We start from the raw sequence: 15571 nt of genomic DNA, 5'->3' as shown, positions 1-15571 counted from the left end.
TTAGCCCCAATCCATATTCACCTACTACGTTTCCTTCTCTCCCTTTTCCTACATTCGAATTCCAGTCACCCATGACTATTAAATTTTCGTCTCCCTTCACTATCTGAATAATTTCTTTTATATCATCATACATTTCTTCAATTTCTTCATCATCTGCAGAACTAGTTGGCATATAAACTTGTACTACTGTAGTAGGCGTGGGCTTCGTGTCTATCTTGGCCACAATAATGCGTTCACTATGCTGTTTGTAGTAGCTTACCCACATTCCTATTTTCCTAGTCATTATTAAACCTACTCCTGCATTACCCCTATTTGACTTTGTGTTTATAACCCTGTAGTCACCTGACCAGAAGTCTTGTTCCTCCTGCCATCGAACTTCACTAATTCCCACCATATCTAACTTTAACCTATCCATTTCCCTTTTTAAATTTTTCTAACCTACCTGCCCGATTAAGGGATCTGACATTCCACGTTCCGATCCATAGGACGCCAGTTTTATTTCTCCTGATAACGACATCCTCTTGAGTAGTCCCCGCCCGGAGATCCGAATGGGGGACTATTTTACCTCTGGAATATTTTACCCAAGAGGATGCCATCATCATTTAATCATACAGTAAAGCTGCATGCCCTTGGGAAAAATTACGGCCGTAGTTTCCCCTTGCTCTCAGCCGTTCGCAGTACCAGCACAGCAAGGCCGTTTTGGTTATTGTTACAAGGCCAGATCAGTCAAACATCCAGACTGTTGCCCTTGCAACTACTGAAAAGGCTGCTGCCCCTCTTCAGGAACCACACGTTTGTCTGGCCTCTCAACAGATACCCCTCCGTTGTGGTTGTACCTACGGTACGGCTATCTGTATCGCTGAGGCACGCAAGCCTCCCCACCAACGGCCAGGTCCATGGTTCATGGGGGGGGGGGGGGGGGTTTATTTATTAGAACCTAGTAAATATGTAATGGATTTTCATTGGCATATTTCATGCAATATTACATTGAAAATCCATTTATTTTCTTGTTGAGTTTAACAGAAAGTGGTAATGCGGAAAATTAATGTTCTATAAAACTACACAACAATATTTCAGTTGTCAGTGAACACATATTCATCCTTAAATTTGATGAACTCAGAAAGGATCAAAGTTACCTTAACTAAAGTGGTGCTTTTTTTCATGGGTTGTTATTGTAAAAATCACTGCATTCATGTACTCGTATTATGGAGTATGGTAACAATGTGAGGCTTTATTAATTGTTTCCTTCCTTGGTCCCAAAGGATGATGTTTAACATTGTCTCACTCTGTCATGCAGATGATGGGTACGGTGAGTAATTGTGTTGTGCAGGTGACCACTTGAGCATTGTTGTAATGTGTTGTGTTTGTGTTATACCGATCAATTTGGAAAAGAAAGGAAGAGAGTAAAAAGAGAAAGTCTTGTATCCCTAAAGTAGTTTATTTTTATTGTTATAGTATAAAAAATTATACATTTTTAACAGTCTCTTCAATAGATACTCTAGACGAGATGAAATCCTTTGTCATCCATAGAACTTAAAGTTTTGATTTCAGTCTACGTAGCTCTCTTCGCAAGATCTTTCCGGTGCTTGTTTTTGGTATTTCATTAACAAATTCAACTCCTCCTCGCAATTGCTTGTGTGAAGATACCTGTTCTGTTAAGGGGAGGAAAGAAAAAGAGAAACATGTTGATAAGTATCAAAACACCAGAAAATCATGTGTTGTTTGATGATACAAGACATAGCTAAAAACTGCAACAAGAATGAACAACACAAATCTTTATAATAAAGATGCTTTTTGTCATTAGAATGTAATACATGTGGTGCAGTATTAAGCAGTGGTGTTCATTGCATGGAAAAACAGTTATATGTCATTACTATAAATAATTGAATTAAAATTGACAATAATGTCCACTTTACACAGTGTAGTGCACACAAATAATTTCAGAATATAGTCTCCATTTCAACATTAATTTACTTTTCCAATTTTCTTTGCAAGTGGAAAACTGTAGCCCTCTTACATTGCCCAAGATAGTAGGCATCCTGTTTTGTTTGTGCTGCATAGATGTAAAGCAGAACCAGATATATGAACAATACAGGATCTCATTATGCTCCTATAGTATGTGAATACATTTAGATATTCATAGTCAAAGGCACATACTTTGTGATCATATCTGTAACTGTGCAACAACAGTGTCACCACATCATCACATTAGATTTGCTGCTGGCAAATCACTATCAGCAGTAAGAGTATAGACTTCAATGAATGGCTATAACTTAGAAATCAGAAATCAAGACAAAGTTGTCACGTTGCAGGTATCAATTGTTTCTTAAGCCAAGCACAAGGAAGCAAAGCAGAATCAGTGTTTTGAATCTTCCCATCCCAGCTGTAATAATGTCATCTATTTTGAAAATGCCAGCAGAATGTGTGATTTCTGAGAAGTATGTCATAAAGTCTGTTTCAGTGACATAAAGTGAAAAGTGATTCAAAGTGGGACATGTTATCTTACTGCAGTTGAAAGCTGCAGTAAATGTTGCCATGGCACAATTGTCATCCAGAATTTTCTAAGCATGTCAATTATTCAACGAGTTCATTGGAGTCCATATGTTGTAGACAATTTTCTGTGAGTTTATTGTGCTATTTTTGTGCATGGAATTCCTACTGAAAGTCAAGCATTAGATAAAGTGTGATATGAGAGATACGGTCAAAAGGGAAATAAATTTCCAGAAAAATTTGAAGGGATGAAGGTCATGCATGCACTCAAAACAATAAGAATGGATTTTCTCTCATCAGCCTAATTTGAATGCTCACATGTTGTGTAATATCTTAATCTCTGTATTGACTTACTTGCGACATAATCAATAATTTCCTGTTCTGTTACTGGAGCTTGTTGAACTACAAAAGCTTTTGGTAGTTCACCAGCAATTTTGTCAGGTACACCAATGACAGCCACTTCATATACTGCTGGATGATTCACAATGATTCCTTCAAGCTCTGCAGGGGCCACCTGTTAAAATTTTTTGAAATTTAGTTACAATACTTTCTGTAGCTTCTGTGAAACTGCATCATATATTTGGGGGTCTGCTTTATTTAAACTAGTGCAAAATTATATTTTTAAATGATAGACATTTTTCATTTACACAAATGACCCAAACATCAGGCATGTTTCATAAGTGAAGCAGTAAAATAGTAAGGAGATACTGTGTATAGTAATTCCACGCTTACTAATAATTTTCATTTAATTTTTGTACATTGATAAAATAATGGATTGTGGTATTATTTGCTGTTTCCTAATAGGATTCACTTTATCTCATAGTAACAGCACATATGTTGAATATACAGTGCATATCTGAAATGAATGTAGAAAATAAGAGGGCTGGTAGCAACCCAAGCCTGTATCCCTTAGTGTACAGCGATAGGCATCATTGATCAGCATCACACGGCACCTGGAGGTTAGACACACAACATACCATCTGAGCCTTCATGATAGCAGGTCTGCAGGGAATGATTTCAATGTATTTGTGACATTGAGGTAAAAGTGACATAATATCAATGTTTTATGACCTGTATTTGCAGACACTCTAGACAGCATAGTTGTAGATATTACAGGTGGGACAACACTATGCGTTTTCTGCCTTTTACTGGGATGTGAACATGTTACTTTGGCTGTGTAAATGCCTGTTTGATATGTGTTGCACAGAAGGCAGCACCTGTACACACTGCGGAATCTGGTTCCCCTTGTGTCAGTTTGTCATTAAATGGGGACCCTCTTGTGTTTATTACTGTGTGGAGTGGACAGGACATGGAATTTTAGTCTTGGGACGAAAGAGCAGACATGCACTGTGGTTATGGGGTGGCAGATGGAAATGCTCATGCTGCCCAACATTTGTACGTTCAGCAGTTTCGAAATCATCGAGTGCCACATCCACACAAATTTACTGCCATCTACACGTCCCTTTAAGGCACAGGTTCACTTGGGGTACATTATCCGCTGGCACATTCTCATAATGGCACATGTGTGTTTAAGGCCTACTTCGAAACCCAGTGTATTCATTTTGTGTTACAGGGGCAAAGGCCTGATGGATGCGGTTGTCAACAAACAGTGTGTACACCAGGGCTTGAAGAAAAGGAGTTAGCACTACTGGAAAACACAGCCTCAGCAAGCTCATGATACGTTGCATGGGAAATGGGTGGAAGCCATTCCTCAATTTGGTGTGTGTAGCATGAATGTGATTTGCGCCCCTGTCACCTTCAGAAGGTTCACACCCTTAACCCAGATGATTTTCCTCCTCGAACTGAATTCTGCCAGTGGTTTTTGCAAAGGTGTACCGTCAACCGGACTTTCCAAACCATGTACTTTTTATGAATGAGGCATTCTTTACATGAGAAGGTATGTTCAACAGCCAAAATCAACACGTGTGGGTATGGGAAAATTCACACAATCTGTCAATGTTTGGGCTGGCTTGGTAGGCAGTAATCTGGTCAGTAAGCTCCCCTGGCAACGGATTGCAAACAGATACTTAATCTTTAAACTTTTTACAAGAAACTTTGCCAGAATTGTTGGAATATGTTCCACTCAATGTGCAACAGTGAATGTGGTACCAACACAATGGTGCACCTGTGTGCTTTGCACATGAAGTGTGGATTCATTTGGATGAAACCTTTGGTGAGAAACTGACAGGGCGTGGTGGGCTGGTGGCATGGCCAGCATGTTCCCCCGACTGGATGCCCATTGATTTTTTCTTGTGGGGCCACCTGAAATCTGTTGTCTATGAAACACCCATTGAGATTGTTGAAGAGCTGATAGGGCATTATAATTGCAGTGGTCACAGTATAATCAACATTGGACTGTGGATCAACAGAATTGTGTAGCCTGGTCAGATGAATCACTTTTCTTGTTACATCAGATCAACGTCTGTGTCAGGAGTCTTTGTCATTAAGGTGAATGGCTGCTTGAAACGTGCACCACATTATGAATGCAGGCTGGTGGGGACAATATTACGCTGTGGCGGACATTCTCCTGGGCTCTGTGGGACCTGCAGTAGTAACTGAAAGCACCATCACAGCTGTGAATACATGAATATTAAGACAGACTGCCTGCATCCCTTCATAATGTATGTCTTCCCTGATACCAATGGGATCATTCAGTGGAATAACTGTCCATGTCACAAGACCATAAGTGTGCTACAGTGGTTTGAGGAGCACAATAGTGTATTTTCATTGCTGTATTGCCCACCAAATTCACCTAATCTAAAGTCAACAGTACTCACCTAAACCTGACAGAATACATCTGGGATTCAATTGGTCACCAACTCCGTGTTCAAAAACCACCAACCCTTAGTTTACAGGAATTCTGTGACCTGGGTATAGATGTCTGATGCATACTTCATTTACCCACCAAAGACTTGTCAAATCCATGTCACAGGAAATCTCTGGTTTATAGTTTTCAAAAGGAGAACCAACGTGGTATTAAACAAATGAACATAATGTTTTGGCTTATCATGGTATGTGCGTCATATCCAAATATATTCATGGACAGAAACTGAATACTAGGTCATATGTGCTGTTGCCATATGTATTGTGGTGTTTGATTTGTGTCAATATAAGTGAGGAATCACCACCATATCTGTTATAGAGATGCATGTGCAGTTTCACATCCCTTTTAACTTATGTGAAATTTGTAACTTTGAGAAAGGGGATCTTAATTGAAATAATGTGTTTAAATTACCATGGTCTCCATCTGGATTAAAAATAAAAGTAGAGCCTATGCATAAATAAATTTATCATACTAAGTTCTATATGAAGACAGTAACTGTTCTTGAAAGAACAGATACTGTTGATGACTGTGCAGCTTTTCCCTGGAATAAATGATGACTAACTGAAACCCTCAGCTGCCGACAGGTGTTGTTGATATACCTCGATGTAGACAGCTGAAAATGTGTGCCCCGACCGGGACTCGAACCCGGGATCTCCTGCTTACATGGCAGACGCTCTATCCATCTGAGCCACTGAGGACACAGATGAATAGCGCGACTGCAGGGACTTATCCCTTGCACGCTTCCTGTGATACTCACATTCCCAACAGTCTACAATTCTACATATGTAAAGTACCTTATAGACATTTGCCCATCCACTCAATACTCGCGCACGCTTTGGCAATTCCCGTAGGAGTTTGGGCAAACTGTGCGCATTCGCACAGACGAAGGTCAATGGCTGGGTAGCCTTTAACTATATATATGAAGACAGTAACTGTTCTTGAAAGAACAGATACTGTTGATGACCGTGCAGCTTTTCCCTGGAATACTACTAAGTTCTTCATGTTTCAGGTTTCAGAGTGTGTCTCATTGTGTTCATGTAAATGGAAAGCTTTTGGACATATGGAACAAATATTGTGTTCAAAATTCAAAATTTCTGTCTTACCTGAAATCCTTTGTATTTGATTAGTTCTTTGATGCGATCAACAATGAAGAAATACCCATCATTGTCATAGTAGCCAACATCTCCAGTATGTAACCAGCCATCACTATCTATGGTTGCAGCTGTTGCTTTTTCGTCTCCAATGTAGCCTTTCATTATAGCTGAACCACGGCACAGGATTTCTCCTTGTTTATAAGGGCCTAGTGAGCGACCGGTTTCTGTGTCAATAACCTGAAACACCATGATCAGTTACAGAAAATTTTACTATTATTATTACATCAGACATTAGTGACAATCTGTAACTTTTGTACTATTACAAAATTTTGTTGCAGTTGCGAATACATTTGACATCATCTGCATTAGACATGGAAATCATATCCAGAAATCGGTTCTAGAAATATCTTACAGTTGTACTATCAGCACAAAAAAGTATGGGTATGAACTACATCAGTTCAGGAAAAAGTGAAAGGCAAAAAACATAAAAACAGAAGTTTCTATTGCTGAAGGTACTCACCTAATCATTTATTGATGATCTTTTACAGCATTGTTGTGTTTGTACAGTCAAATACTCTCACCATATTAGTAGTGTTGTGATATGTACCTTAGTTGTTGCGGTCCATTAGTATTGCATGCTAAATGACTATTTATGCTCTGTTAAAATAGCACACAGTGTATACTGCAACATTTCAATAATGAAACTCTCAGTGACCTATTTGAATATTTTTCTATTCTTTTTTTAATGCACTTGACCTTGTTGCAGTGCACACCAGTCACTCATGAGGCAGCAGTATCTCATACAGACACAAATGTGAATCAGAAATGAGAAGAAGGTAAATCACAGACTCAGACCTAAAATATTTAGGAACGTTATCTGCATGCTTTCCAACTCTGCCGAGTTACCAGACAAAGTTCTGTGTGCTAAATATTTTGAGAAAAGAATGCCAGGAATCAATGTAAGAACCAAGAGCTACCAGAAAAGGTGAAGGGAAGCATCACCATATGAAGTCTTGCATTAATACTCTATTCAAAGGATATTGGTGAAAAAAAAATTGAAGCATCAATTAAAATATTTTTATATGTGTAATAATGGTAAGTATAAAGAATAGTGTTTCTTTTTATAAGAGTATAGTGTTGGACAAGTGACATTTTCTCAAAATTAATTCTTGTATAACTTTTTAAAGAACCATAACTTTGCTTAAGAACTTTCAAAGTAAATAATTTTCAATTCAGCTTATTACTTATAACAGATTGAATCACCCATGAAAAAAGCTAAGGAGGATTGACTCATGAAACAAATTAAAACTCTCATACATAAAAAGCTGTGATCTCCTGTGACTGATATGCAAAACACATTCATTTGCAGAAAGTCTCTCTCACTACAACTTTGCGTAAATTTTTAAGGAAAAAGTTAAAGGTGGAAATAACTGTAAAGCTTCTGAAAAAATAGATCATAACCAAATTATATTATTTCATCAATTTAATGTAATCTTTAAGGCAATTTTTAAATTAAGTCTGAAAGAAAAGTTTTATTGAAAATTAATTTAATTTCATTAACATATTTCTTATATAACATACTTGCTCCAAAAATAGTACTCAATTTTCTTCAAAATATTTCCTGAAATTTAAGTAGGTGGTTATGTCAGGAATCAAGTATGGGATTTATGTGCTATTGAGATGTTAATGAGCCTTAAATGCATTGAATGTGAGACTTCTATTGGCTGTAATCGGTACCCAATGCTATAAATGGCAAATTGCTTGGTGGGAGGGATTGTACAATAATAACACATAAGAATTTTTATACCGTTCATTACATATCTATACTATGTGATCAAAAGTATCCAGACATCCTTCTGTAATGTGGAATTGACCATTAGAAGCTCATTGAATTTGAACATGGACTAGTCGTTGGATGTGACCCAAATAACAAACTTATGAAGGACATTTCAGCTGTTTTAGAGTTGCCCAGGTTAACTGTTGGTGATGTGATTGTGAAGTGGAAACACAAAGGAACAACCACAGCTAATCAAAGACCATGCAAACCTCAAGTACTGGCAGACAGGGACTATAAAACATTCTGGAAGGCTGCTGTAAAAAATTGCATGTAATCAGTGGAAGGAATCACTCATGAGTTCCAAAAGGCTACCAGCTGTCATAATGATTGTGCGCAGGGGATTTAAAAGAATGAGCTGCAATGACTGAGCAGTCCTCATAAGCCACACATTTCTGTAGTCAGTTCTACACAACACTTGAGATAGTGTAAAGAGTGACACTACTGGACAGTGGATGACTGTAAATTAGTTATTTGAAGTGGTGAATCACACTTTTGATCAGATAGTGTATGTGAAAGTAAATAATATCAATTCTGACTTACTTTTATAAAGTATTATTTTAGATATTTTACTTTTTCTGGTAACTTTAATGGTGCTGCTAACAGTGTCCAATTGGCAGAACATGCTTGTTTGTACATTAAAACATTGCCCTAAAAGTCATTTGTGAAGATATTAATTATTTTCCAAGCTATAGTGGAAAATGTAATTTTCTGATATAAAACCTGAAAGAGTATTAGAAACCTACCCTTTAAAACTGGAATACAACTTAAATTTTCAAGCACCGATTTTAGTTGGGGAATGCGTAAAGCTGAGACAATTTTTATTATTGTATAAGTAATATTTTGGCGTACACTTCATTTTAATCATACTCCATTGAAGTTAAAGGCTATGACCTAATACCTATTTTACTTGTATGCTAGCAAAATGTATTGAAGCCGAAGGTTGGTATTTCTCTAGCTTCAGTGACTATTTGCCCACTGTCAAGAATCAAATATGTTACTTTAGCAAAATTGCAATTGGGAAGGCCCTAAGCAATTAAATTAAGAACTAGAGACTTTAGTAGCCATTAGCCTTGCTTTCAGCAAGCTATGGATAGGTGTTTCCGTATGCCATCTGTGCCATGGATTGCCATTAAGAATGCTCAATGAACTTGCACTGCTTCTACAGTCATGATAGGTAGGCTGTGAGAGAGGCTTTATTGCCTTGGGTAAAGGTGTAAGTAAATTTTCATGTCATGAATGAATGTGTAAAAATTTTCAGAGAAATGTAGCTGAACCATACAGTGGGAAGAATGTGCCACTTGCATAACATAGAATGTTGTAAGTATTACAAATCATTTCCCCCACATTTAAACCACCAGGTGAAGAGCATAACAGTGTTGTTTCTACAGCATTTTAAGCAAAAACTTCACAAGATACAGGTTGAAAGGTATAGTGGTAGATTTGTATCGATCAACTAGCTGGGAATGTTGTGCAGTGGTCAACATTGTTGAAATTGTTACTATGAAGAGATTTCCAAAAATTCTCCAAAATAATCTTACAATATTTTTGAAAATGAATGAAAATTTTTCATGGAACATTATCTGTACAACAGCTTTCTTCATTAGGCAACACAATCAGTGTCATGCAATTATAGGCGCATCTTCAGGTGATAATCTTTATTAAATACAAAAAATGTTTTTGTAAAATTCTGTTAATACTTTGTGTATAATAGTGAGAAAATGGATCAAGTTTTTAGTCACAACTTGTCACTTCATAAGGCTAGAGAGAATGTACGATGTCCTAATATTCAAGTTGTAAGCCAGTTAATTGCTTAATCTCTTAAAAGGTTGATCACTGAATGGCTAAACTTAGAATTTATACACCATAAGGTAAATGTTGAAAGTGTTAAAAATCTTGCTCCAATAAAGTATCTATGCAACAAGAGTGAATCACTGCAAATTAGAAACAGTGGAAATGGATGCTCAAGCTCCAATAAAATACCTAAGGAATGAGAGCAGACCACTGCAAATCAAAATATATAGGGCAGCAACAGTGGTAATGACACCATTTAGGAAAGACGTCACCCACCAAAGCAGTGTTACAATAGACCCATGGTCGAAAAGTTGACTTCTTATTAACTGTAGTTCTAAAGTACAATCCACATTAAAAGACGAGTGCATTTAGCATATAATAGATATCCAATGAGTGGATAAAACCATCGTTCATGTACATCACCTACAAACAAGCATGAACCAAAAAATGTTTTAAACCACTGTAGCTCAGCATAAATAGGGAGAAAATGGGGCAGCAAGCAAACACTTGTTAACATAGAAGAACTGATAATAATTTTTTTTTGAAAAATTACCTAGAAAACTGTGCTAAGACAATGGCAAAGGAACTATGAAAGTTTAAAGTGGTCATCCAGTGACAGGTTCTTGCACCAGGCTATTGAGAGTCCTTCTTATATGGTATCCATTACAGTGGGCTATAGTGACAGTTGCACAGTAGAAGAGGTCATAGAGAGGTACTAATACAAACTGAATTTGGACCAGGCAGGTGTGGCATGAAGGAAAATGAGGCATGCGCAAGATATGGTGGGGTATGGAAAACAGAATGTTATTCACTCGATAAACATCTGAAAAATTGGGAGTCATTTACAAGATTTAACAATAAATATAAATCATGTTGTAATAGTATGTGATGGATGAAAAGCACTTTGGTGCTTAAATAAATGAATTTGGAAGTATAAATAGCATGAATAAAACATATATAAAAATATTTTTTTTAAAAAAAATATTTGATGCTTCTATACTAAGCAGACTGTAAAGCAATAATACCCATCCAGCATGCAAGTTGTGAAGGTGGTCAGTTGGGGAAGTTCAGTTTGGTTATTCCAGGCGTGGGTGGGCAACTGCTTCAAATAGCTCATAATCTGTACTTTTTCTAAAATGTTTAATGTGTTTCCTTTGTTTTCCATAAATGATATTTTAAAATTATTCTACAAATGAGAAACTGGGTATCCTGCTTCATGCTAATGTGAACTAATGGCAGATTTAGAGTTGGCCAAACTAAAATGCTCCTTTAAAACATACATTAAAACCATGCCCCATTTGTCCAAATACTTATGTGGACAAATGTTGCAAGTAATGAAGTAGACACCTGTACTGGCTAAAGTTCAAATGTTCTTTATGGTTGTAACTGGCCCCTATGTTATCAAGGATAAGAAAAGCTGAACATTATTTTTCCCCTTAAGTTGATTTCTCATCCACTCTGATAATTTACTGAAATGTGGAATTCTGTGGTAGATTAGTTAATGTTGCCTTGATCGGCTGGTAACAGAGTTGTAGGTGAAGCAGTGCTTCCTAGTGAAGTAGCAGGATGGGTAGATTTTCTCTGTTTTAGAATTTCCCTATTAATGTTGTTCACCAGTCAATTGGAGAAACAAGAAACTAATTTATCACAGAATTCCATATTAAGAGCAGATGGGAAAACAACTTAAGAGGAAAGATATTGTTCTGGCATTTTTAATTCCTAAAACTGTAGGTGCCAGATAAAAACATAAGGAACATTCAAATTTTAATCACTACAGGGGACAAGTGTCTTCTCAATTACTTGTGATGATTGTCTGCATAAGTACAAATGTTTCAAAGTGAATATACAGGTTTTAAGGCTTTGTAGTGTTTATTACATTCTACTTACAGTTGTAAAGAATACATCAAATGAAATAGTAACTCAAACGGCTTTTCTCACAAGTGTTCAATGTGAGAACCATTCATCACACATTGAGTCAGCATGTGAGTTCTTCCCAAACCTTGATAAGTATCTCTGGTGTAATTGTTGCAACTATGCTGTTTCTAAAATTGGGTGGATCAGCTTGTAGCAAGGCCCTTATGCATGATCCTTTACGATCCCCAAAAGGTAAAAATGGCGTCAAATCGTGGGGATCATGCCAAACAAGCTCTGTCATTCAGCTCCATGCAGTAGGGTGCAATGTCATTTAACCAGTTGTGTACTGAGTTATGCCAGTGAGGCAGCACTGCAGCTTGCTGCCAAATAAAGTTCTGCAGTTCATCTTTTCCAAATGAGGAAAGGGCCATAGTTCCAGTGCATTAAGATAAGACACACCAGTTACAGTTGCTTCACCAAAGAAGAAAGACCTATAAACTTTCTAACAGGATATGCCACATTAAACATTCAGTTTAATGGAGGCTCACTGCAACTGTGCCATCTCGTGACTCCCAGATGCACACATTATATATGTTTACATTTCTGCTTAGGTGAAATGCCAATTCCTCACTGAAGGTGGTAGTTGTAGTAGTAGTTGTCTTCAGTCCTGAGACTGGTTTGATGCAGCTCTCCATGCTACTTTATCCTGTGCAAGTTTCTTCATCTCCCAGTACCTAGTGCAGCCTACATCCTTCTGAATCTGCTTAGTGTATTCATCTCCTGGTCTCCCTCTACGACTTTTACCCTCCACACTGCCCTCCAGTACTAAATTGGTGGTCCCTTGATGCCTCAGAACATGTCCTACCAACCGATCCCTTCTTCTAGTCAAGTTGTGCCACAAACTCCTCTTCTGCCCAATTCAATCAATAACTCCTCATTAGTTATGTGCTGAAGGTGGTATTATCCAGAAAATCTACATCATCATGCAGCAACATTTTGCTTGCAAAGTTGGCACACATCCACTGTCTATAGGCTTTGGAGCTTGCAACAGCAACAGATGATAAGGAATAACTGTAAGTCGCTGGAATTGATAATTCACAACTAGCCTTCCAAACTGTTTCCTGAGGGCTACTCTTGAAAGTCTCCCTCATTCAACACATTCTTAAGTCACTCTTGGTTATTCCATACTCTTCCCTTTGCACACAGGTATTCAGACAAAACTGATGCCAGACTGAGATTCATTGGAAGAATCCTAAGGAAATGCAATCCGAAAACAAAGGAAGTAGGTTGCAGTACGCTTGTTCGCCCACTGCTTGAATACTGCTCAGCAGTGTGGGATCCGTACCAGATAGGGTTGATAGAAGATATAGAGAAGATCAAACGGAGAGCAGCGCGCTTCGTTACAGGATCATTTAGTAATCGCGAAAGCGTTACGGAGATGATAGATAAACTCCAGTGGAAGACTCTGCAGGAGAGACGCTCAGTAGCTCGGTACGGGCTTTTGTCAAAGTTTCGAGAACATACCTTCACCGAACAGTCAAGCAGTATATTGCTCCCTCCTACGTATATCTCGCAAAGAGACCATGATGATAAAATCAGAGAGATTAGAGCCCACACAGAGGCATACCGACAATCCTTCTTTCCACGAACAGTACGAGACTGGAATAGAAGGGAGAACCGATAGAGGTACTCAAGGTACCCTCCGCCACACACCGTCAGGTGGCTTGCGGAGTATGGATGTAGATGTAGATGCAGATATTTGAGTCGCTCTTTCATTAGATGTATTATTTATAGTTGTAAGTTAAATGCAATAAATGCTACAAAACTGTAAAACCTATACATTCATTTGGAAGCACCCTGTATATTGCACAAATTGGATGTGGTTTTGATGTACATTTTAATGATGCATTTAAGATTGACCAACTCTAAGTCTGCCATTATTTCACATTAGTGCAAAACAGGACACTCAATCTCTAGTATGGGGAATAATTTTGAAATATTATTTGTAAAAAACAAAGGAGGCACCTGAAATGTTTTAGAAGAAGTGCATATGAGATATTTGAAGCAGTCATCCATTCACACCTGGAACAACCAAACTGAGCTGAAACACTGAAACCTTCTGGCTAATTTTGATTGCCTGATGTTCCCCAATAGACCACCTTCACAGCTTGTGCACTGGATGTGTATTGCTGTTTCACAGCCTCCTTAGTAGGGAAGCATCAAATAATTTTTTAAAAATATTTTTAAACATATTTTATTCATGCTATTTATACTTCCAAATTGATTTATTTAACCACCACAGTGCTTTTCATCCACCACTTTCTATTATTACATGTCTTACATTTATCATTAAATCCTGTAATAAGATTACCAATTTTCAGATGTTTACTGAGTAAATGGAGGTAGTAGATGCTTCATTTTCCTTCGAGTCATGCCTGTCTCATCCACATTCAACTTGTGTTAGTACCTCTCTGTGACCTCTTCTACTGTGTGACTGTCACAACAGCCCACTGCAATGGATGCCATACAGGAAGGACTCTTAATACCCTGGTGCAAGAACCTATCACCAGATGACCACTTTAAACTTTTGTAGTTCCTTCCCAATTGCCTCAGTACCATTTTATAGGTACTTTTTCAAAAAGTTTATCTTATCAGTTCTTCCCTCTCAAAAAGTGTTCACTTGCTCCTCCATTTTCTCCCTATTTATGCTTGACTACCGTTGGTTAAAAACATATTTTGGTTAATGTTTATCTGCAGACAATCTACATGAACTATGATTTTATCCATCTGGCAGAGATCTAGTATGCTTTAACTGCACTCCTCATTTGATGTGGACTGCACTATAGATCTACAGGATGTTTAAGAAGATGTCAACTTTTTAAATCTTGATTCTATTGTATCAGAGCTTCGGTGAGTGACATCTTGCACTACATGGAGCCTGTTACAACTGTTTCTGCCCTATATGTTTTAATTTGCAGTGATCTGCTCTCATTTCCTACATATTTTACTAGAGTATGTGCATCCATTACCACTGTTTCTGCCCTGTATGTTCTAATTTGTAGGGATTTGCTCTTCTTCCCTAGATGCTTTATTGGAACATGAGTTTTGATGTTTTTGACATTTATCTTATGGTGTATAAATTCCCAGTTTAGCCATCCAATGATCAACCTCTTAAGAGGTTACACACTTAATCAGTTTGCTGTGACATTGCACATTCTGACTATCCTTGTGAAATGAAAAGGTGTGACTAAAAACCTGTACTTCTTTCTCACTATTGCATGCCATGTATTAACGGCATCTTATAAAATCATTTTTTTTTGTGTTCAGTACAGATTATCACATGAATATGCACATATAACAGTGTGAAACCAGTTATGTTGTTTATTAAGGGTACCTGTAAACAGCTAATGCACCTTTAATTTTCATTCATTCTCAAAGAATTTTTAAATCAGGGTGTATACACTGACAATAAAAAATGATTCCCAGATTTTTCAGTTAAAAATACACTTTTCCTGTGTGAAAATACATGTTTCCCATGTTAAGTGACAGAATACTTTCCCTTGGAGCTGTAAAACTTATCAGTCCTTTGAATGGTAAAAGTTTTATACACCTGCGTAGAACTTCCCGACACTTTATCAAGTGAAACGTAGCAAATAAAACATATTTTGGAAAGATCTTTGA

The 15571-nt window shown here is 37.5% G+C and overlaps 1 protein-coding gene across 2 annotated transcripts in view; it reads right to left on the bottom strand.

Moving 5' to 3' along the window:
* Positions 1 to 1431: 1431 nt before the first annotated feature.
* LOC126175235 (uncharacterized) overlaps positions 1432 to 15571 on the bottom strand; it is a 186156-nt gene continuing 172016 nt past the window's right edge. For both annotated transcript variants that reach the window (XM_049921873.1, XM_049921882.1), the window contains 3 exons: positions 6418 to 6645; positions 2845 to 3004; positions 1432 to 1652 (listed from right to left, as the gene is read on the bottom strand). In XM_049921873.1, coding sequence (XP_049777830.1) covers positions 1534 to 1652; positions 2845 to 3004; positions 6418 to 6645 — 507 coding nt within the window. In that variant the 3' untranslated portion in view covers positions 1432 to 1533. The remainder of the gene's footprint in view (positions 1653 to 2844; positions 3005 to 6417; positions 6646 to 15571) is intronic.

Source organism: Schistocerca cancellata, chromosome 1 (genome assembly GCF_023864275.1).
Source record: "Schistocerca cancellata isolate TAMUIC-IGC-003103 chromosome 1, iqSchCanc2.1, whole genome shotgun sequence".
Taxonomy (NCBI): Eukaryota; Metazoa; Arthropoda; class Insecta; order Orthoptera; family Acrididae; genus Schistocerca; species Schistocerca cancellata.
The sequence above is the reverse complement of the archived record's forward strand: the minus strand, read 5'-3'. Positions and strand labels throughout refer to the sequence as shown.